This window comes from Silurus aristotelis (assembly GCF_946808225.1).
Source record: "Silurus aristotelis genome assembly, chromosome: 2".
NCBI classification, from domain to species: domain Eukaryota; kingdom Metazoa; phylum Chordata; class Actinopteri; order Siluriformes; family Siluridae; genus Silurus; species Silurus aristotelis.
In genome coordinates this window covers 38,220,354-38,242,263 of record NC_139575.1, presented here as the reverse complement: position 1 = coordinate 38,242,263, position 21,910 = coordinate 38,220,354, and the positions used below count along the sequence as shown (strand labels likewise).

Genomic DNA, 21,910 nt, shown 5'->3' with positions numbered 1-21,910 from the left:
CTGTTTTTACCATTCATACATACAAAAATTTTAATTAATTAGTTTAAATGTGTGTGTGTGTGTGTGTGTGTGTGTGTGTGTGTGTGTGTGTGTGTGTGTGTGTGTGTGTGTGTGTGTGTGTGTGTTTAAATGTCTGCCTCTATCCTTAGCACGTCTACATTTCCTTTTTGAAGTCTGCACTACATTTAGGGGACGAGGTTTGATTTGAGACACGCGCACAATGTGCGTCATTGCTTCCGGTTCCGTGCTTTGATGGGAAAGGGCGTGAGCTTCGGCGCTCGCGGAGGATTTTCTTCTCATAAACTGTTTGAAGTAAAAGCATAAGGAAGTGTTTGTGATGACGGGACGGAGTCTACAGTGGGGAGGCGTTGCTTCCGCTCGTGCTAATCGGTGAGGTCGGAGAGAGAGAGAGAGAGAGAGAGAGAGAGAGAGAGAGAGAGAGAGAGAGAGATGCCCGGGGGTGAATTGACGCCTTGTGACGTTTTAAACGGTGTGACGTCATTTTAATTTAAAGCCAGTCCCGTGGCTCGAGCTCTGCAGACGCTGTCGATTTGATCTGTGCCCGGGTTTGTGCTTTCGAGGGGGAAAAAAATGGACGTGGATGAGGTCGCGTGGATCCCGGTGCTGCTGTGGACGTGTCTGGCGGTTCTGATCTCGGTGTTGATCGCGATGCGTTGCGGCGCGCGGCGCTCGGAGCGCGCGGTGCGTCTCAGGGACCTGTCGCGCGCCAGCCGGCACAGCTGGCGCTACACGGACCTGTTCGGCAAACCGACATACTGCTGCGCGTGCGAGTTGCCCGTGCTGCACGGCGCCTTCTGCGGCTGCTGCGGCGTGTGCGCGCACGAGAAGTGCGCGCGCGGTGCCGAGCGCGCGCTGGCCTGCAAGGAGGTCTCCGCACCGGCGCGCGCCGATGGCGCCTTCGACCACCGCTGGGTGCGCGGCAACGTGCCGCTCGCGAGCTACTGCGCTGTGTGCGCGCAGCAGTGCGGCACGCAGCCCAAACTCTGCGACTACAGGTGAGTCCGGCGCGCGCGGGGTACACACACGTTAACACCTGCGTGCTTTAGGGGCATCCAGAGGACACATAACAGCTACATCCGCTAGGGGGCAGTAACATCTTTTCATGTTACTATGTCTAACGATTTTGTGCGGAAACAGCAAACACCATACAGATGTGCGTAACCATGGATACGCTCTATGAGCTCTACGAGCGTATACAAACATGCGGGAGAGTCAAGGTACAGAAACCTTTTTCTTGTGTGTCTGTAGGTGTGTGTGGTGCCAGAAGACGGTTCATGATGATTGCAAGTTGTCTCTCGACGAAGACGAGTGCTGCGATTTGGGCGAGTTCCATTCCATCATCATTTCTCCAGTGTACCTGTACCAGCTGAACAAACTGAAGCGTAGACACCCGGACGAGTACTGCAAGGTGAAGCCCCGCCCACTGTACATACATACATACATACATACATACATACACCTTGTGTTTTTTATTCTGTCTAGATGCTATCAGAGATAAATTGTGTGTGTGTGTGTGTGTGTGTGTGTGTTTAGCTTGCAGAAGTGTATGGAAGTGGGTGGAGCCCCCTGCTGGTGCTTGCTAACACACGTAGTGGAAACAACATGGGTGAAGAACTGCTTGGAGAGTTTCGAACCCTTCTCAACCCAGTGCAGGTATCTCAGTCTTGATGATGCCACACATGACGTTTTTCGAATGCTGTATTCTGATTGGTCAGAAAGTGTTTGTTAATTATCTGGAAAAGCAGCCCTGACTGTGGTATGGTGATCTTGGAGAGTTACTAAGTAATTGTTCAGATTATTTACTTTGTGTGTGTGTGTGTGTGTGTGTGTGTGTGTGTGTGTGTGTGTGTATTGCAGGTGTTTGATCTGTCTGAGATTGCCCCTGCCAAAGCTCTGCAGTTATGCACTTTGCTGCCCCCTGGCTGTGTACGTGTGCTGGTGTGTGGAGGAGATGGAACAGTCGGCTGGGTCCTGGATGCCATCGATGCCATGAAACAGAAGGTAAACACACACACACACACACACACACACACACACACACACACACACACACACACACTTTGTCATTACATCATTACAAAACTAATCTTAGAACATCTCAGGTTCCCCAAAACAATACAGGAGAAGTCTATGTTCTGTCTACACTTGAAGTTTGCACGCTGTCGACACGTGAGGTTTACATTCTGCCAACACTTTTCAACTACATTCTCTCTACACGTGACGTCTATTTCCTATTTTAATTTCTGAGTATCGCCAGCTGTACAGATATCTGGAAACACCTGCACTGTGTATGGGAGATGTTTATACAGCTGTTTGTGTATGAGAGAACGACGATACAAGAGCATAAGGTCTAGAAAAAGAGCCTGGATCATTTCTACCTGTTTAGAAGGTTATGTTATGACCATTTGGGAAAATGTCATTAAAGTGTTTAATGATCCCCTTCTGGTTCTATTGTCTGTCCCCTGTCAGGGTCAGGATCTGTTCATCCCCCGTGTGACCATCCTTCCTCTCGGGACAGGGAACGACCTGTCCAACTCTCTGGGCTGGGGTTCGAATTACGCTGGTGAGATCACAATAGAGCAGGTGATTAGGAACATCTTGGAGGCTGAAGTGGTGAAGATGGACAGGTCAGTCTGCCTAGAGTTTATATAGGATTTATTTGTGTAATGTAATATTTTAATCGTAATATAATCAAAATAATCATAATCTGGGTTGTTTTTAACTCAATTCCCACTTTAGATGGAAAGTTAATGTCGTCTCCAAAGGAAACTACTTCCGTAAGCCAAAGGTCTGAGCACCTCCTCAGCACACACCTTGACATCTCCATGACTGAGTAGGATACCATGACCATGTATCTCGATGTTCTCCATAGGTTTTGTCCATGAATAATTATTTCTCCGTGGGTCCGGATGCTCTGATGGCCTTGAACTTCCACACACACCGCGAAAAGACGCCGTCCTTCTTCTCCAGCCGCATCATCAACAAGGTCTGGGCTGCAGAACTCCGAATATAATACTGTTCATTATAATGATTACAATCAAAAATATCATATAAACACACGTCTGCTGCCTCGTCTCATTCGGTCTCACAGGCAGTGTATTTTCTCTACGGAACCAAAGACTGTCTGGTGCAGGAGTGTAAAGACTTGGACAAAATGATTGAGGTGATTATTTCAAAGTTCACTTTCACTTTTACTTTCACTTTTACACACATCTCCAACACACATGTGGAGGATTATATACAGTGTCCACTAGATGGCGCATCGATGCATGCAGTGTTAAATGTTTTCATCTGGTTTTCAGAGCAACTTCATATAACCATTAGTTTTATGTTGTCATTGGTCTCATATGCAAAGTCTGGATGTTTCCGTTTCAAAATATGAACAGAAAAAGAGATTCTAGACCTTCGATAAGGTGTAGAAGGTGTGCGATTTGCTATCTTGCATCCATGTTTTCTTCTTGGTGATGTGGTCTTGATTTAACATATGGAATTTACATATACATGTGTGTGTCTTCAAGTTTATTTCTATTGCGCTTTTTACAACGGACATCGTCTCTAAGCAGCTTTACAGAGTTTAACAGTCATGGAGACTGTGGGGAAGGAAAAACAACCTTAGATGTTATAAAGAAGAAACCTTGAGAGCAACCAGACTCAAAAGCAGAACCTCCTCCTCATTTGGTGACACCAAGAGTGTGATTATAGTCTTTAAACACTACAGAACACTGGAGAGTGAGAACTAAAATGAGCACTGGAGTGTAGTATCTGTATGCAGCACTTCCTTCAGAAGTTTAGTTTGAATGGGATCTAACAGATAAACTGTGTGTGTTTGTGTGTGAGACAGTTGGAGCTGGATGGAGAGCGTGTGCCCTTGCCCAGTCTGGAAGGCATCATTGTATGTAACATCGGGTACTGGGGCGGAGGCTGCCGACTGTGGGACGGGATGGGAGACGAGCCATGTCCTCCAACACGGTCAGTCCTTAACGAGCTTAACAAGCCTTAACGAGCTTAACGAGCCATACGCTGACGATTGTTTCCTTTTTCTGGCATCATTCAGATATGACATTCTGTTCATTTTGGCAATTTGCAAAATTTGAATTTAATTGGATGATAGATGTTCAGTGTATTTATAATTAGTCAAACAAAGATGTGTTTATTTTAACTTCATATTCCATCCGCTAATTAATTAATTAAGATATTGTGTGTGTGTGTGTGTGTGTGTGTGTGTGTGTGTGTGTGTGTGTGTGATTTAGGCTGGATGATGGGCTGTTGGAGGTGGTCGGGGTGTTTGGATCGTTCCATTGCGCTCAAATTCAGGTCAAACTCGCCAACCCTGTCCGACTGGGCCAAGCACACACAGTGAGGGTGAGGAACATGTGTGTGTGTGTGTGTGTGTGTGTGTGTGTGTGTGTGTGTGTGTGTGTGTGTGTGTGTGTGTGTGTGTGTGTGTGTGTGTGGAAGCATATCATAAAAAAAACTCATCATCATATTTAATTATTAAATCTAATCATACACATGATGCGAGTAAATCCAATTGATCCCTTCCATGTGTAACAGAAGATCAGATCTATAATAATTATGTGTTATAATAAATAGCTATCACTGTTATTAGACTTTTGATTGATTATATTATTCTTAATATATTATTTTTATAGTTTATTTATATTTTAATACAATGTTTAATAAATTCACTGGGTACTTTGTCCGGAATAAACCGATATGGCAGCAATGAATAAGCACAATATTATTTTACACGCTTAAATAAATAATTACCTAATTAATGCTCATACATTTTTTAGCTTCAATATAATTCGAGATCCACTGAGTTACCTGTCAGTATTTTAAACAGCAGTTTGTGGGGGGAGGTGGAAGCTCAGTGGTTATGGTATTAGTCGTGATTTCAAATCCCACCCACATCAAGCTGCCACTCCTGGGCCCCTGAGCAAGGCCCTTAATCCCATAGATCCTCAGGTGTATGAATAAGATAAATGTAAGTCGTTCTGGATAAGAGCATCTTCCACATGCTGTAAATGTAATGATTAGATTAGATTCAACTTTATTGGTATTGTGCACAGTACAATGGAGGGCACAGGGAGTACAGTTACAGTTCGCATCTAACCAGAAGTGCAAATAGCAAAATATATATTTAAATCTATATTGCATAAATAAATAAGCGTATTATAGGAGTGCAAAGGTGCAATATGTATATTATTGAGATATTTATAGAGATATTTATTGGTAGGGATAAATTTGAGCTCTGTGAGTCAGTTTTGTTTTGAGGTGGATCTGGATGATTTATTAGTTTTTATATATACAGTATTCAGGAAAAAAATTCAAGCTTAATGAGGGTTTTTTTTTCAGTGGACATTAGCAGACAGCAGAGGGCGCTAGATATATTGCACACTGCCGCTTTATGTCTCATTAAGATGTTATCATCATACGATTAATGAGATTTCAGTGTCATGTGATCGATAGCATGATTTGTGGCTTAAGATGTTTGTGTGTGTGTAGCTGGTCCTGAAGAGCTCATGCATGCCGATGCAGGTTGACGGAGAGCCGTGGGCTCAGGGTCCGTGTACAATCACCATCACACATAAAACTCAAGCGCTCATGCTGTATCACAGCGGCGAGCAGACAGACGATGACGATGAAGAGTCCAGCGCCTCAGACACTGAAGGGACGTCCGGAAAGGGAGCTCACACTGCGAGCTCAGACCCTCACTGAGCCATCGGCTGCGTCCCAAACGCAGCGCTGGTGGTTTGTCCTGGACGTTAACCAAAAGTTCTTTACAGACCTGCCGACCGATGTGCAATTTTAATAGCAGAGTTCACTAGCGTACTTTTACTGCATGCTAGTTTTTAGGTTAGCCCGTTAACCTAAATGCTAGTTTGTCAGTAACATGATGAATTTTAAGCTAACCTGTTGATAAATATGCTAATTTTAGCATACTAGCCTGTTTACTAGCAAGCTAGTTTGTTGGTAACACAATGACTTTTAGGTTGGCTGGTTTACTTAAACGTTAGCTTGTTAGCCACAGGCACATTTTTTAGATTAGCTTGTTTTAATAACACCCTAGTGTGTTTTTATTATATGCTAATTATTAAACTAGCCTGTTTTACTAGCATGCTATTGTGAAACAGAAGCTGTTTGTATGCAGAGTTTGTGTTATTTCCTGTCCTCGGTCGGCAGGTCTGCGCCGAACGCCGCTACGATCCCACGCGTGTTAGCGATGATCACATGCACTGATATAAAATCTCGCTGCGGGAGGGTTTTTGTTTTCAGCTTTGCGAGCCGTTTTTGTGCACTAAGAGCGTTACACTCCGCTGCAGAGACGTCCCTCATCACACGTTTATTTGATATTTTATATACGCAGTCTTACTGGTGTCATGAGACCTTTAACCTGCACTGTCTTGTTTTTACTTCTCCTTTTTTTTTTGGTCCTGAGACTTATTTCTTGTTCTGTTTACAATCTGATGAATGTAGAGGATTTTTTTTTATGTCGCAATAAATCCGTTATATTTTTGTGATGTTTACTCCAGCGTCAAAACAGTGAATATTAATGAACTGTTTACGGTTATTTTTGAATAATTAATCATTATTAATGAATGAACTTTCACTCCTGTGATAGCGACGTTCATGTCTGGCGGTTGCCACGGTAACGGTGGTCTCCTGGGTTTATTATTATAAAGCTGTGAAGTCACAGGACCAAAGAAAAAACCTTATGCTTATACTGTTATTGTTTTTGTTTTTTTATTGTATGTTTTAAAACATGATTTAGTCGCATTTTTTCATCTGGACTACTGTGGTAGAGGTGTGTACACAAGTTTTTTTTTTTTTTGTTTTTTGTTTTTTTTTTGTGAACACTTGCAGTATTTTCTAGAGTATTTTATTTTCTCAAAATATTCATCTAATATAAATCCTTTATATTACACACCAAACAGTCATTTCATTTTTTTATTCAGTCAGAGAAGCATGAACTGTTACCATTTTATTTCTGCTTGTGGGCGTGGCCTATTCAATACACTGTATACCTTCGAAATAATGAACTAATTATAAATGTGAAAGTCTAGTCCGAGCTCCCTTTGCTAAATTAAATTAGATTTGATTAGCATCATGTAAGAGTGTGCACTCATCACACACACTAAGGACACGGGTAATCGTTCGTATTTTATTATTATTATTATTTTTATTTTTATTTTACCTTAATAAAATAATCTCGTCTTAATAGAATTGAGAAGATTTCAGATGAAATGTCACGTTTTAGCCGTACGTTTTCGTGTGTGTGTGTGTGTGTGTGTGTGTGTGTGTGTGTGTGTGATAGCGTACACACTTTTCCATTCAACACATTTATATTTCATAAAACTGTCTAAATAACGGAAAGGTGATAAAAGTGTAACACAATAGTTTTATTTTGGTAAATATCTATTTTTGTGTAGTATTATCACTGAAACACTTTAGCACGAGATGATGTCAGTGATTACGATCGAGTATTATGGGATGTGTTGAGATTTCAGAGTTTAGGATCAGATCGTTATTTATTCCACGTTTATTTTATATTCATTTGAACAGGAACTGACGAACCCTCAAATATTTCACTGTTATTCTCCTGTACATCAGTTTTATTCCATTCACGGTCATGTATTTATGCTGGAGTCAGGAATCGGGTCATCATCTTGCCAAAGTTTTGTATTGCTGTTGTTGTTGCATTAAAATGAAATTTCATGACGAAAGGAATTCTGTGACCGATGAAATAAAGGATGAATATCCGAGCGAACAGGATTAACCCCATGTCATCATTTCTGTACTCACTATTTTGATTGATTTTCTATAACTGAAGCTCCAAATTCATATTAATGATCTTCTACTCAGATCTCAGCACCATGGTGTTAATCTCCCTAATGTTAGAGAGGTCAAGATTAGTCCAGAAGAGCACTTAGTTTTGTCTCGCCATCCATCTAGCGATCTACACCTCACAATATTTCAGTGTACTATGGTATAGAATGCTATGTAAGAGGACAAAACTATGTGCACCCCTGTGTCAGGTTCAATTGGCTGAAAGCTTGGTGTGAATTTGGTGAAGATCTGAAAACTTCACATTTTTTACCCTTTCCTTCTGCTTTAGAGAAGTCAAGACTAACTCGGGGTGCACTTAGTTTTGTCCTGTTATTTATCTTAACTAAGTGCACCTCTGTGTTATTCTTCATCGTGAATATTCAGTGTGAATTTGGTGAAGATCTGAGAACATCACATTTTTCACCCCCAAAGACTAACTAACCACTTACCTATTTTCAGGTTGAAAATGTGACGTTCTCAGATCTTCACCGAATTCGAAGCAAAGTCAAGAATAACACAGCGCTGCCCTGAGTTTAGTCAAAGTATCACAAATTATCCCACACAGATGTTTAATTTGGTAGTGTTGAAGAAATTCCCCGTCCTCAGATCTTCACCAAATCTGCAGACTCTTTGCCGTAACTCCTAACAAAAGTATTTTATTCATCAGAAAGTTCAGAAAGTTCACTCAGTAATCGCAGTCGTGTTTAATGAAGTTCATTACAGAGTCACACAGACAGAGTATAGAGTACAGACTGTACAGAGTAATGATTTCCTGATTTAATAAAACAGTGTCCTAAATCACTGAATCACTTCAACCAGGAAAAAAACAACACCACACAAACTAAAGCTTCAAAGAATCAAATCCACACTGCACATGAATTAATCACAAAACAGACACAAAACCTCACCAGGTTAAAGGTTAAACTGTGATACCATGGAAACCCCATTCACCTTCCTATTAAATATCAAACGCAAGAACCACTGACCCCATGTTTATTAATCAGCTTTTCACCAAAGTTCTGCTTCTGATTAGCATCAGTAGACCAGATGCTTCTTCCTCAGCTTTTTCTTTATTGCTAAATATGTTTGGAACTGATCAACTTTGGCACATGATAGTACAAAACTGGACCCCTGGGTTAGACTTCATTGTCTGAACGTGCAGTGTAAATTTGGTGAAGATCTGAGAACCTCACATTTTTCACCCAAAAAACACATTTTTGGGGTAAAAAATGTGACATTCTCAGATCTTCACCAAATCCACTCTATGCATTCATACAGTCAAACCTGACAGTGTTTGGTCCTCTTATACTCCAAATTTGACACAGTAAATCACTCTATACCATAGTACTCTACAGTATAGTGTGGTGTAGATAGTTAGATAGATGGCAGGACAAAACTACCACCTCTGTGTGACTCTAAACCTCCCTAACATATGGTGTGATTTTGGCGAAGATCTGAGAACATCAAATTTTTCATCAAAACAAAGGCTAAAAATAAACCCTCACATTTTCCTAGGATAAAAAATTTAACATTCTCAGATCATCAAATTTACACAATGAGTTAATGGGGGACGAGAGTAACTCAGGGGTGCACTTAGTTTTGTTCTACCTCCCTTCAAAAATCCAACCATGAAGCAGAACATTTGTGTAATAATAACACACTGCACATAAACTAATCACAGTCACAATATATAATAATTGTATAAAGATGAAACCTCACCAGCATAGAGTAAAGATTAAACTGTAAAAGCATGGAAACCTCATTCACCTTTTCATTCAATAACAAGTACGTGAACCACCAAACCCCACGTTCATTATTCAGCTTTTTGACTTCTGCTTCTGATCAGCATCTGCAGACGAAATCCTTTTTCTCTGATCTGAGATCAGTTCTCCGGTTTCTCTTATATATTTGGAGCTGATCCTGGATCAAAGATAAAAAGCTCACTGGTATTTACGGCTCACAAATCATCGACTGTCCTAAATGGAATTATCAGCCGTCTGATTGGAGCTCTTGGTCAGACACAGGTGTGTATGAGGGCAAAATTTATACCGTCATCACCCAGGAATGGGTTCATACGGCCCTCCTCATAGATCCTGATATTTCAGACATAAACAGACAATCAATGCTCTGAATCTTAACATCTCACAAGCACGAGTCAGATCCTGAACATGCCTGAATGTGATGAAACACCTGTGAAGATCTCTTGATCCACAATGGTTCACTTCTAATCACACACCAGACATTTCTGTATCCTGTAGAACACAGTGTTTTCCAGTGTTCCACTCTTAGAAACGTTGATTGGACAATAAGACAATATTGTCTTATTGCCACGGCTTGCTCATCAGGGACGCACACCATTCACCTTCACTGTTGTTTTCTGTAAAGCTGCTTTGAGACAATGTCTGTTGTGAAAAGCGCTATACAAATAAACTTGACTTGACTTGACTTGACAATAAGAACCTGACACGTTTCTGTGATATGAACTGAAACGATATTTTCGCATATTTTCAAATCGTGACCATATTCACACTCCAAAGCTGAGATCAAGCATGTTGAAAGCACGTTGGAAGAGTGAGAAGAGCTAAAAAATACTGTTCCCTCTCCAGTCTGAACATTTCTATCTGTCCAATTAGGAGCCACATAATTAGAACCCAAACTTCCTGAAGATATGTACATATATAATAGAGGTGTAACGGTACACGTATTTGGACTGAAATTTTTCTGAACAGAGCTTTTGGTGTTCCCTCAGGAACGTAATAAGTGGCGGACCACAAGTTAATTTAGTCTTCGCCTCACACTTTGAGCACATTTAAAAAAAATATTTAAACACACACAACAATACCAAAACAAACACTAGAGTTAGCGCAGTGTCACCGTGGCTACTCACTCAGTACTGGAAATCCAATTTGTTTTGCACATGCACGCTAAACGCTAAATAGCGCTAGCATTAGAATTAGCCACTTATTTAGTGCGTTTTATGTCCGGCTTCAAGAACTTTAGGGATGGAATGAATGAAGGATGGAAGGAATAAGGACATTTGTTAAATTATGCTGAAATACAGTAAGTAGAACATATCTTTAGAAAATTAAATGTTTTAGAAACGTAAACTGTCGATGTTTACAACTGATAATAAACTGCACTAATAAACACATTACAAGCTATTTTATGTTTTGCACTTCTTCCCCCTCAAAACTGTACTGAAATTGAACCGAACTGCACTTTAACGTGGTACGAACCCAAACTGTAAATTTTGTGTTTGTTACACCCTTATTATAAATATATACGTATATGTATGGGTTACATCTTATTATTGTGATAGGAGAACTGCACTGTGCCTGTTTTTGCTCCATTTTAAATCCCACATCACTCCTGATTTAAAGGATGTGGTGGTGAATTAATAATGGCACCCCTACACTCAAAGCAATAAAATGCAGACATGCCCCCCCCCCCCTTCCACTGTCACCAACTTTCACACTGGAGAACTGTGAACTGTGGAAATGCCACGTAAGATTTGTACACACACATACGGGTTTTTCACGATCACCACCATGGAGACAGATAAGCTGCGGACTTCGCCCTGCTCTGAACTGTCTACTGGCAATAAAACCTGTTTGTGATGTGACGCATAAAAGTGAACCCTCACTGAACAAACACGAGCTGATTATCAGCTGATGAAGAACAAACAAGAATAAATGTTGCTACAAACCAGTAGCTTTAAATATCTTATTCACAGAAGAGCAAATTTCCAACCTTCCTGGATTATGAAAGCTTTGGATTCTTACCTTACTCTCGTTAGTGAAAAGACCCTGAAATCTCTTGTGGGCGTGGCCTTGCAGCATTTCTGATATATTTACAGCTTCAATCTTAATTAGTAGAGAAACAACACGTGCTGCGCTACGTACTGGCTTTGTTCTCAGAGTAGATTAGCAAAGTATGCTGACATTACTAGCTAAGTACATTCACCGGCCGCAACAGTGATCTCTGCTACATCCGTCTCAGCTGCACAAAATGAGGTTTTATATCAGAGGACAGAATAAAACCAGTTTAAAGATTTTCTTCCATATTTGGAGGGAAACAGGAACTATGTGCAGTAAACAGGAACTATGTGCAGTAAGCAGGAACTATGTGCAGTAAGCAGGAACTATGTGCAGTAAACAGGAACTATGTGCAGTAAACAGGAACTATGTGCAGTAAACAGAACTGCACTTCTAATAGGGACTAAAGTGTGGACCATAAGCCAGCTATTGTACTGAGGGAGGAAGTGTTCAAGCGTTGATGCTTCTCTAAAATGTGTAGAATTCTCAGGACGTACATGGAAGAGAAATGTGAAACGATCCTGATCTGCTCTTCTCAGCTCGGTGTGAAGAAAATCCAGTCACCGTGCGAGTTTACAACAATATTAAACAACCAGAATTAACAAAACCATCAGTCACCCCCAATAATCACCACAAACACTGAACAGTCAGACTGTTAACTGTTAAAATTAGTAAATCTTTTTATATTCTAGAAGCAATTTTAGAGCCCAACTCTCGATTATCTCAGACTCTAATCTATTTTTAACGCTATCGTCCCCTGCACACAACACGTCTATAATCACAGCGTTAATTTTTCAATTGGCAAAGCGTAATGGAAGAGCCGCTGGAGAAGATCCAGAATGCCGGATACACGGGCTCGATGAAAGGAAAGACGAAGGTGTGGAAGGGGAACGCTCGGTCCTGCACGTTGTAGAAGGTAGCGGTGCCGTTATCGCAGTCGAGCAGGACGCCGACGCGGCTCGGGTTCGGGTTGGCCAGCACCGTCTCGCTGCAGTTGTGCCAGGCAGAGAGCTTGACGTTGAACCACTCGATGCACCACGACTGAGCGTTGCGGCCCAGACGGCTGGAGGGACCTTTACGATCGATAGACGCGTACGCCAGACCCAAACCACAGAAGTTACTGCTGCTCATCTTCAACTCCCAGTAATAGCGCCCATGAGAAAAACCCTGATTGCAGAGCACCTGTGAAGAAGAAACAGGAAGTGATGAAAGGAAATAGACTGAAAGTCATTTCACCTGATGATGGGGATGCTGCTGTTGAACACCTGTGAGCACACGGCGAAGCGACGAGGGATGTCGGAGTACAGGGACGGCTCGTCCGATACGGACGCTTTGGTGTTGTTCTCGGAGAGTGCCACTCGTTTATGAGCCGTGGTGATGTCAAAAGTGAGCACGGTGGCATCTGGATTAACACACACACACACACACACACACACACACACACACACACACACACACAGTGTAAATCACACACGTCTGTACGAGTTGATCAGGTAGGACGTAAACACAGGTTTGGTTGTCACTCACACTTCAGCAGTTCTCCTCTTGTCGCAATGCCGATGGTTCCTGGACTCACTTCAGCTGGAACTGAGAAGATCAAAACATTTAGAGTACATCCTAATAAACCACTCAATAAATGCAAACTAAACTTGTTATAAAGAAGCAGATTTTAATTTTTATACAAAAATAAAAAGGTATTGCTTTGTACCAGTGCAGCTCACACGCACATGACTGAAGAACCTTCAGATACAGTTTGTTTGGGGTCTTTGTATCTAGTGCTTTACTCAGATTTGAACTCTCAGTGTTTTTTCCTCATTTCTATGTTTGTCTGTGATCTGATCTAAAATCTGAACATGTTCGTCATTTTTCTTACCCGGAACAAAAGTTTTTTTATTCAAATCATGGAGGTTTTCCAGGCTCTTGGACATGGCCAAGTTCATTCCTTTACCTGGAGCTTTTTTACCTTCTGGATGGAAAACAACAGCAGAAATACACACAGAAACATGACACTTTCATGAGCTCAATCAATTAATCAATTAATAAATCAATCAATCAAGTCAACCAATCAACATATCAATCAATTAATCATTTAATCCACAAACCAATCAATAACTGTAGCAATTAATCATTAAGTTAATTCATTATTAAACAAATCACTCTTACGTACACAACCAACCAAACAATTTTCCACATTTTCCTTTTTATTTGATCGTTATTTTATTTTATTTTTTTTTTTTTTACTTATTCCTCCCACTGCTCTTTTTCTTTACTTTTTCCTCCTTTTTTATTGCATGTTTAAAATTTTTCCTTCTTTTAGTTTATTCCTTCAATTCCTCCTTATACTTTCTTTCTTCCTAATTATTATTATTATTTATTATTTTAAATTCCTTTTGTTCCCATTTTTCCGTTTTTTTCTCTCTTTCATTCTGTTTCTTTGTCCTTCATGCTTTGAATATAAAATGTACAATTTTTATAAAACGTAAACCTCTCCCACTAATGAAACAGAAACATTTTTGGTTAAAGGTGTTTTTTCTGATCAATAGTTCAGAATTTATTGCTATTTTGGACTCCTGCTGAAACGTTCTGCAGTGACAAGTGGATCAGTCAGGGGGCGCTATAACAAATTACAGCATGAATCTGAAAACACTTACTTTCTGATTTAGGATCATTGCGATCTTTGTGTTCTCTTTGATCTTTGCGATCTTTGTGTTCTCTTTGATCTCTTTGATCTTTGGTATTTTTGTGTTCTTTGTGACCTTTATTCTCCTTTAAGTCGCCTTTAAAACAGGATACAATAATTATAAATGTTTTAATTGTTTAGGAAGTTTGTAGGATTCTTGAGTGAGTGTGTATTGTGTGTTATTTTCCATGTCTTACTGGTTCGAGATTTCCTTATTGCTCCTACAGGACCACCTCTGGTCTGTGATCCAAAGTTCGGAGTTCCAGAGCCTTCACCTTGAATAGAACAAACAATATAAAGATCATAAACATGGTGTTTTACCTGCACACTGGTGTTTGGTGAGGATGTGGTGAGAATGGTGTCCCAGAGGGGTGGTGTTTTCATACCCCACCTCACACTGAGGTCGGTAAACGTTAACCTAATAAACCTCTTCTCATTTATTATGTGCCCTTTAGAAAAATAAGCCCCGCCCACTCACACAAATTTGCATAATAGTAAAAAAAAATTTAATTTTCTTATTTCCTAAATTCATGTAAAACCACTCGATCAAAGAAATGTTGAGATGTGTAAACAATATGGCCTTGAAGTGAAGAAGATTTGCATGAAGTGTAAATGGATGATTTGGAAAACATTGTAATTACAGAACAATTCTGAGAAGTTTAAGCTGAAACGTGATGTGCTCCATTACTGTAACAAACCTGTAAGTCGATTTATAGTGATATCTAATTTGCATAACACATGATCAGCCAATCAGGTTACAGAATTATCGCAAAACCGGACTAGCTGATCTACAGCATGTTAATAATAGCAGCGCTCCTCAACCTTCTTTATTACAACACAAACCGCTTTCACAACAGATCTTTTTTCCATGATCCGGTTGCCAAGGGGGTTTGGGGGAACCGTTTATTCTCACATGCATTACAAAACTAACCATAAAATCATTTGGAGAGGCGCAAAATTGTCTTTTTTGTATAAAACAATGGAAATTAAATTTAAAAAAAATCAAATTCATTCTTGCTTTTTGGCCTGGTCAAATGGTCCACAGCTCGGCTCAACAAGTGAGGACCCCTGGTTTATAGGGATCTATTTACCTCAGACAGAACTGACCACTAGGGGGCAGACCACATGGATTGCTTTTTTACCTATATTTATACTGTACCACGCACCAGGTTCCTTCATACTCGGTAAATTACCCGAAGCTTCAGCGGAACCTGAAACACAAAAACACACACTTTCAGTTGTTCTAAGTAGGTCGTTTTTTTCCCAAAGAGCCTTAATTGCATCATCTATGTTTACATCAGTATTGAACAATATTAATGATGAGGAGAGACACAGACAGTGAAATCATCAGGATCATCAGGATCAGGTTAGTTTTATGATCAGCCATCAGCTTTAACCCAGAGTTGGTCAGATTTTTACACATCTTACCTTCATCAGGAATCTGCTTTGCCAAATCTAAAAAAGCATTTCAGTATCAGAGCTGCACCATACTCACATTTAATCACAAAACAATGCAAACGCACACACACACACACACACACACACACACACACACACACACACACACACACACACACACATACACACGTTTCTCAAACTCTCACACACACCTGGTCTGAGAAGAGAAATCCTGTTCTCCACAGGCTCACGCAGGATTTTATTAACCTGCTCTTTAAGAGAGACGATGCAGGAGTGGTACGCGATGAGGCGCTTGGAGTCAAGGTTGATCCGTGGGGAGTAGGGGTCAAAGTTCAGCACTGAGGGCATCTCCACGGACGCCTACAGCAAACAGAAACAACCATAATAACAAAATCTGTATTGGAGTACTGGTCATTAACTGGTCATTAACTGGTCATTAATTATTCATTGACTGCTCATTAATTTGTGACTAATTGGTCTTTAATTGGTCATTAGATGGTTATTAAATAATCCTTTATGAGTCCTGAATTGGTCCTTAACTAGTCATTAGTTAATCACTAACAGGTCCTTTTCTGGTGATGAATTGTTCCATAACATGTCATTAACTGATCACTAACTGTTTATTAACTTGTCACTGACTCCTTAAAGCTCACCTGGTGATAATCACCTGCTCATATCCACCTGCTATTCCCCTGGTCAGTGTTCCCAGTTGCTCACCTGTAAGAAGGCCTGAGCCTGTGAATTGGCCAGCAGGTTGTTGATCTCAGCTTTAGTGGAGCTCATCTTTTCGATGTTCTGGCTGAACTTCTTAATGAGGGTGTTGAGCTTGCTGTTGCCACTGTCCAGATCTTTATCCAGAGTGTCCATGGCTTCTTTCTCGTCTTTCAGCAGCATCTCCCGGATCTGCCGATACTCCGTCTCCAGAATGCGCTTACGCTCCACTGCCATTTCCTACAGAGATCAGAATTCACATCACACACAATACAGTTATAGCATGTTTTATTAACATTAATAATACACTTATAACAATGCAGTCTTTTTCCGCTGTAACACTTCAAAGAGTTTTACAAATCAAGAATCTATAAAATGGATATATTCTGACAGCAGAAAGAGAAAATATAATATAGTACATAAAATAAATAATATAGTATATATAATAAAGATACAAATATAATTTAATGTTAAAAATAACATTCATTCCTGTTCTGGAGTCTTTTTTTTTTTTTTCTTTTCAAAAACAACAGAACTGAGATATTTTACAGGAAATAGGAGTTTCAGGGCTGAAGGTAAAGTGGGCGGAGCTTAAAGCCTTCTTTAAAGTTTCAGGTAAAAGCAGTTCTGTTCTAATGAGTTCTATTTGGTATTAACACAATTTCCTGTTTGCTCTAAATAACTACTACAACGTCAAGAGTTCAGTTGTATTTTCCAAGCGCTTTTAACAAGGGACGTTGTCTCAAGAGTAACGGTTGCCCTTAGTTACTGTTGCTAAGCTGTGATTGGCTATTCGGCAATTAGGTGAGGAAATTCAGTCTTGATTGTCCCGTTTGTTTTGTTTTGTGCTGCGGTTCTATAATCCACGTCTCATCCACATTGAATGTTTCACTTACACACACACACACACACACACACACACACACACACACACACACACACACACACACCAAGGAGAATTAGTAATACTTATTATTTGTCTCTTTAAGAGGAAACACCCTCTACTAACACCACTGACGTAAGAGGGTGTAAACATGAGTTCAGCACACACACACACACACACACACACACACACACACACACACACACACTAACCTTGAGCTTAGCCTGCTGCTCTCTCATCTGCGTTATGACCATCTGGTTCTTTTCCATTTTTGTGTCCAGGATGTTCAGTTTGTCCCGCAGGTCAGTCTGATCAAAACCCACAGGTACACAACAATCACACAGTGACAACATTTCAGACTGAAATCTCACCCAGATCACCTGGAAATCTTAGAAAAGATTACGATGGAGTCGGAGAGACTGAACTACTGAATCACCACTTTGTCTCTCATTATACAAACACTATTAGCAGATGCAGAGCATCATTATTTCAGTGTAGAAAAGTTTCAGGATTTAGTTTAATGATCTTCACCTCTATCTTCATGCGCTGCTCGTTGGGAGTGGAGAACCCGCACTCCTTGTGACTTTGCTGCAAACAGCTGCTGCAGATGCTCCTCTCGTGACGTGCGCAGTAGAACTCCATCAGCTTCCCGTGCTCAGAACACAGCCGGTCCGCGAGGTCCGTAAGCGGCTCGCACAGATCGTGGGCGCGGAACAGCGGGTTCTCCTGGTGAGGCCGAACGTGCTCGGCGCAGAACGACGTGATGCAGGTCAGACACGTTTTCACCGCCTTGGCCTCGCCGCACAAGTCGCACATGATGGGTTTGGGTTCGTGGCGTGCAGAGCGAGCCGCACCAGGAGCACCGTCTGACCCTGTGTCTGCTCCGGCGCTGGATTTGGCCTTGAAGGTTTCGACGACGGCGCTGAGCACCGTGTTCTTCTTCAGGTCCGGCTTGGTGAAGTAGTGAGTGCGGCAGTGAGGGCAGCTGTAGGAGCTCGCGGTGCTCCAGGTCTCCTGCAGACATGCGCAGCAGAAGCTGTGACCACAATTCAAACTCACCGGCTCCTCGAACGGACACAAGCAGATGCTGCAGGTCAGATCGTCTTCCAGGCTCAGCAGAGCCACGGACTCAGTCATTTCTGCCATCACAAGAAACGTAGGAGATGCTCCAGCCTGCAGGACACGTGGAGAAATTAAAGTTAGGACAGAAGCTGGAATCTTGAAAACAAAATGGAATAAGTGTAGCATTAATAACATCTAGAGAGAAAAAAAACAAGGCTGGATGGAAAAAAATCGGCATGTTTCTGATCTCCTGAAGATGCCAGAGTATTCTTCAGAGAACCCTCACAGACATTCTAATGGCGTCCACTACAGACTCCATTACACACCATCAGCTGATACCAAACGGGTTCCATTATCTCATGTGTTTGTGAACGAATAAGAAACCAGTAAAGAGATTTTCTGGATCTTGGAGGCTTAATGAGGTCCTAATAGTCTCTAATAATGTGCAGAAGATACCAGCATATGATCTATAAGCTTCCCAGAGTGATCTATCAATGTCTATTAATAATCTATTAGTCCTTAATGGTGTTAAATCAGACAGAACACACCATCAGTAGAAGGTAGAATTCAGAGTTACACAAATACTGTACATTTACCATTTAAACCAATACGATTCCCATTAAAACCATCAGGATCTCAGATGCGTTTGTTTGGTTGAACACTGATCTTCAGGAGGAAACCAGAAAAACGAGATTAAAATGTACAGAATCAGTTTGAGGTTCGTTCATCAAACCGAAACTTAGAAACTTCAGGAAATGCGCTTAAACTCAACTCCAATAAAACCGCGGTATTAATTCGTTAATTATGTTTATTAATAAAATTGAAGATTCGGTTTTCAGATGATGTGGTTTTACTTACAGGATTGAAGAGGAAATAAAAGTCCTTCTTGCGAAGCAGTGAACTCGACACACACACACACACACACACACACACACACACACTCACACACATAGAAGCTCATAGGTTTCGTTTCCTTTAAACTGAGTTCATGACGGTTACCGTAATGACGCGTCATGAGCGCACACATGATTCCCTTTCAGGAACTCGAGCTGCGTCAACACCGCTTTGGGAACGCTTCCGCGTGGTCCACGTTCCGAATCACGTGTATAACCAGTCCAATGGAAAAAGAGCGGCAGTACCGGCGGTGTGACGTCACGACCAGAAAGCTATAAAACGCACATGGAGTTATACCTGCGCTAGCTTCTGTTTGTTCATGAAGCACGTTATGTGTGTGTGTGTGTGTGTGTGTGTGTGTGTGTGTGTGTGTGTGTGTGTGTGTGTGTGTGTGTGTGTGTGTGTGTGTGTGTGTGTGTGTGTGTGTGTGTGTGTGTGTGTGTGTGTGTGTGTGTGAGATAAGTGGTAAATGTCCAAAAAAATATAAAAATCAAGCGACTAAGACATGAAGAATTCCCTTCGTTCATGTGTTCCTCCCTGCCCCGCTTCGGGGGGGGATCTCCGTGTCGCTTGTGCTCCCACTCCTCATGGTTCTGGTCCGTTTGAGGACCTGGGGCTTGCAGCTGGTCCAGCATTCTGTCACAAGATTCAGAAGCATGCCTTTCGGCAGTTTCCTGCCCTTTCTATGAGAGCGCTCAGTTCTGCTTCTCTTCCTTTGAGGCCCTCAGAGACAACCTCACCCAGTCCCCTCTGAGGAGCTATTAGAGGTAGTGACCCATGCCGAGACATGCTTGAGATAGACAACAATAAATAAATAAATATGTGTGTGCCAATGGCAGTGACACAGTCAGCAGCAAACTGGCCCGCCCTGTAAGCTTGACGAACGTTTTCTGCAACCTGTGGCACACGAGACCCTCCAGTGGTGGCTTAGGCATTCTTTCTTCTCCTTTCCAGGCCTCAGACCAGGAAAAGCTGAACCGACTGTGTCCGGTGCGAGAACTGGACTTATAGGTCCACTGAACAAGTCTGTGGAAAAAGTCACAGCAACTTTTCGTCTGCTATCTGAGAGGCCTTCCTGCAAACCAGCAGATGCTCAGCAGATGGATTGTGGACTTATTTCATCCTCCTTTGAGTGCTCTGGTCACCCCGCTCCTTTTGGGGTCAGAGTTCGTTTGACCCGGAGTGGGGCGGAGTTAAGGTTAATGAAGTTAATGAAGTAAAACAGCACAATGATCTGTAAATAAAATAAATAAGACAAGATTATATTATTAAATGTTTATTGTTCTAAATATTTCTGATATTGACGCAAACCCAGTGAAGGTTGGAATGTGGTCCAGGAGTGAAGGTAGAATCTGATTTCACCTAAAAGGTTCTAAAGTATTTTTTTTTTAAAACGCTCTTTTTTTACCAGCAGGTGGCGACAGAGACACATGGAAATGTTCGATGATGGATTTGTTTATGAAGGAGCTGAACATAAGCACATCCCTCACAGCAACAGGGGGGCCAATACTTATTTCATATCCATGTGTGCATTTAAAAAACTACTTGTGGACACGAGTTAGAAAAAATATAATGCTTTAATATTTTTTTTAAATGACAGAATCTGCAATAATAAAGATTCGCCTTCATTCTGCATAAAAACACAGTTAACATGATAAATGTTTTTATAAAAATAAAAAAGTGTGCAATAAACATCATAAATCTCATAGTGTCCTAAACACACACACACACACACACACACACACACACACACACACACACACACACACACACACACACAACCAGATAGAGAAAACTGTATAAGATGAAATCTGTTAGCACACACACACACACACACACACACACACACACACACACACACACACACACATATATACAACCAAGCACGTATATACACACACACACACACACACACACACACACACACACACACACACACGTATATATACAACCAAACACCAATACACACACACACATATATACAAAACATATAAACACACACAAGACACTAATTGAGAAAACTTATTAACACAGAATCTGTTATTGCACACACACACACACACACACACACACACACACACACACACACACACACACACACACACACACACACACACACACAACCAGATAGAGAAAACTGTATAAGATGAAATCTGTTAGCACACACACACACACACACACACACACACATATATACAACCAAGCACGTATACACACACACACACACACACACACACACACACACACACACACACACACACACACACACACATGTATACAACCAAGCACGTATACACACACACACACACACACACACACACACACACACACACACACGTATATATACAACCAAACACCAATACACACACACACATATTCACACACACATATATACAAAACATATAAACACACACAAGACACTAATTGAGAAAACTTATTAACACAGAATCTGTTATTGCACACACACACACACACACACACACACACACACAGTTCATTCCTGTGATTACTGGACCCCAACAAAACATTTCTTTTTCTTTTTAAGTGGGACGAAAAACGTCAGATTTCAGAGGCAGAAATGAAACGAACCCCAGA

General features: G+C 41.2%; 3 protein-coding genes and 1 long non-coding RNA gene across 12 annotated transcripts in view; 2 read left to right on the top strand and 2 right to left on the bottom strand.

Annotated features, from left to right (window-relative positions):
- Positions 1–104: 104 nt before the first annotated feature.
- On the top strand, positions 105–9,045 carry dgke (diacylglycerol kinase, epsilon). 2 transcript variants are annotated; one of them, XM_083525518.1, is made up of 11 exons: positions 105–1,016; positions 1,270–1,429; positions 1,555–1,674; positions 1,879–2,022; positions 2,491–2,648; positions 2,761–2,809; positions 2,894–3,007; positions 3,113–3,184; positions 3,863–3,990; positions 4,272–4,383; positions 5,530–9,045. In XM_083525518.1, exons 1-11 carry the CDS (start codon positions 592–594, stop codon positions 5,740–5,742), a joined length of 1,695 nt encoding a protein of 564 aa, XP_083381644.1. In that variant the 5' UTR covers positions 105–591; the 3' UTR covers positions 5,743–9,045. The 2 variants fall into 2 exon arrangements, with proteins under 2 accessions (XP_083381644.1, XP_083381645.1); XM_083525519.1 differs by lacking the exon at positions 5,530–9,045 and adding an exon at positions 4,480–5,489 and having other exon boundaries at positions 206–1,016; positions 4,272–4,426.
- On the bottom strand, positions 8,541–19,497 carry trim25 (tripartite motif containing 25). Of its 8 annotated transcripts, none has more exons than XM_083525229.1 (14): positions 19,421–19,497; positions 17,891–18,532; positions 17,572–17,667; positions 16,483–16,716; positions 15,957–16,125; positions 15,775–15,801; positions 15,513–15,557; positions 14,544–14,621; positions 14,318–14,443; positions 13,540–13,632; positions 13,194–13,253; positions 12,932–13,068; positions 10,319–12,848; positions 8,541–10,171 (listed from the first exon to the last, which is right to left on the bottom strand). In XM_083525229.1, exons 2-13 carry the CDS (start codon positions 18,503–18,505, stop codon positions 12,453–12,455), a joined length of 2,076 nt encoding a protein of 691 aa, XP_083381355.1. In that variant the 5' UTR covers positions 18,506–18,532; positions 19,421–19,497; the 3' UTR covers positions 8,541–10,171; positions 10,319–12,452. The 8 variants fall into 8 exon arrangements, with proteins under 8 accessions (XP_083381355.1, XP_083381350.1, XP_083381354.1 ...); XM_083525224.1 differs by lacking the exon at positions 19,421–19,497 and adding an exon at positions 19,280–19,412; XM_083525228.1 differs by lacking the exon at positions 19,421–19,497 and adding an exon at positions 19,018–19,133.
- An 82-nt stretch (positions 19,498–19,579) lies between these two features.
- LOC310717910 lies at positions 19,580–19,809 on the top strand. Its single transcript, XR_014531007.1, has 2 exons — positions 19,580–19,668; positions 19,779–19,809. It is a non-coding gene; the product is annotated as an uncharacterized lncRNA (long non-coding RNA).
- Positions 19,810–20,873: 1,064 nt separating this feature from the next.
- The window catches only part of card14 (caspase recruitment domain family, member 14), a 15,927-nt gene continuing 14,890 nt past the window's right edge, over positions 20,874–21,910 (bottom strand). Inside the window, exons 21-22 of the mRNA XM_083525154.1 lie at positions 21,701–21,910; positions 20,874–21,126 (exon numbers count right to left, since the gene is read on the bottom strand). The exon at positions 21,701–21,910 is cut by the window's right edge and continues 569 nt beyond it. The gene's annotated coding sequence lies outside the window, so the exon portion shown is untranslated. The remainder of the gene's footprint in view (positions 21,127–21,700) is intronic.

Bases quoted from the DNA above. Each gene is read 5' to 3' on its own strand.
- dgke (XM_083525518.1), top strand. From the start codon at position 592: ATGGACGTGGATGAGGTCGCGTGGATCCCGGTGCTGCTGTGGACGTGT. The intron at 1,675-1,878 runs GTATCTCAGTCT...TGTGTATTGCAG, and splicing joins CCCTTCTCAACCCAGTGCAG to GTGTTTGATCTGTCTGAGAT. The intron at 3,991-4,271 runs GTCAGTCCTTAA...TGTGTGATTTAG, and splicing joins GAGCCATGTCCTCCAACACG to GCTGGATGATGGGCTGTTGG.
- trim25 (XM_083525224.1), bottom strand. From the start codon at position 19,372: ATGTGTGTGAGTGTGTGTGTGTGTGTGTGTGTGTGTGTGTGTGTGTCG. The intron at 17,668-17,890 runs GTGAAGATCATT...GGTTTTGATCAG, and splicing joins AGCAGCGCATGAAGATAGAG to ACTGACCTGCGGGACAAACT. The intron at 16,126-16,482 runs GTGAGCAACTGG...TGTTTGCTGTAG, and splicing joins AGGCTCAGGCCTTCTTACAG to GCGTCCGTGGAGATGCCCTC.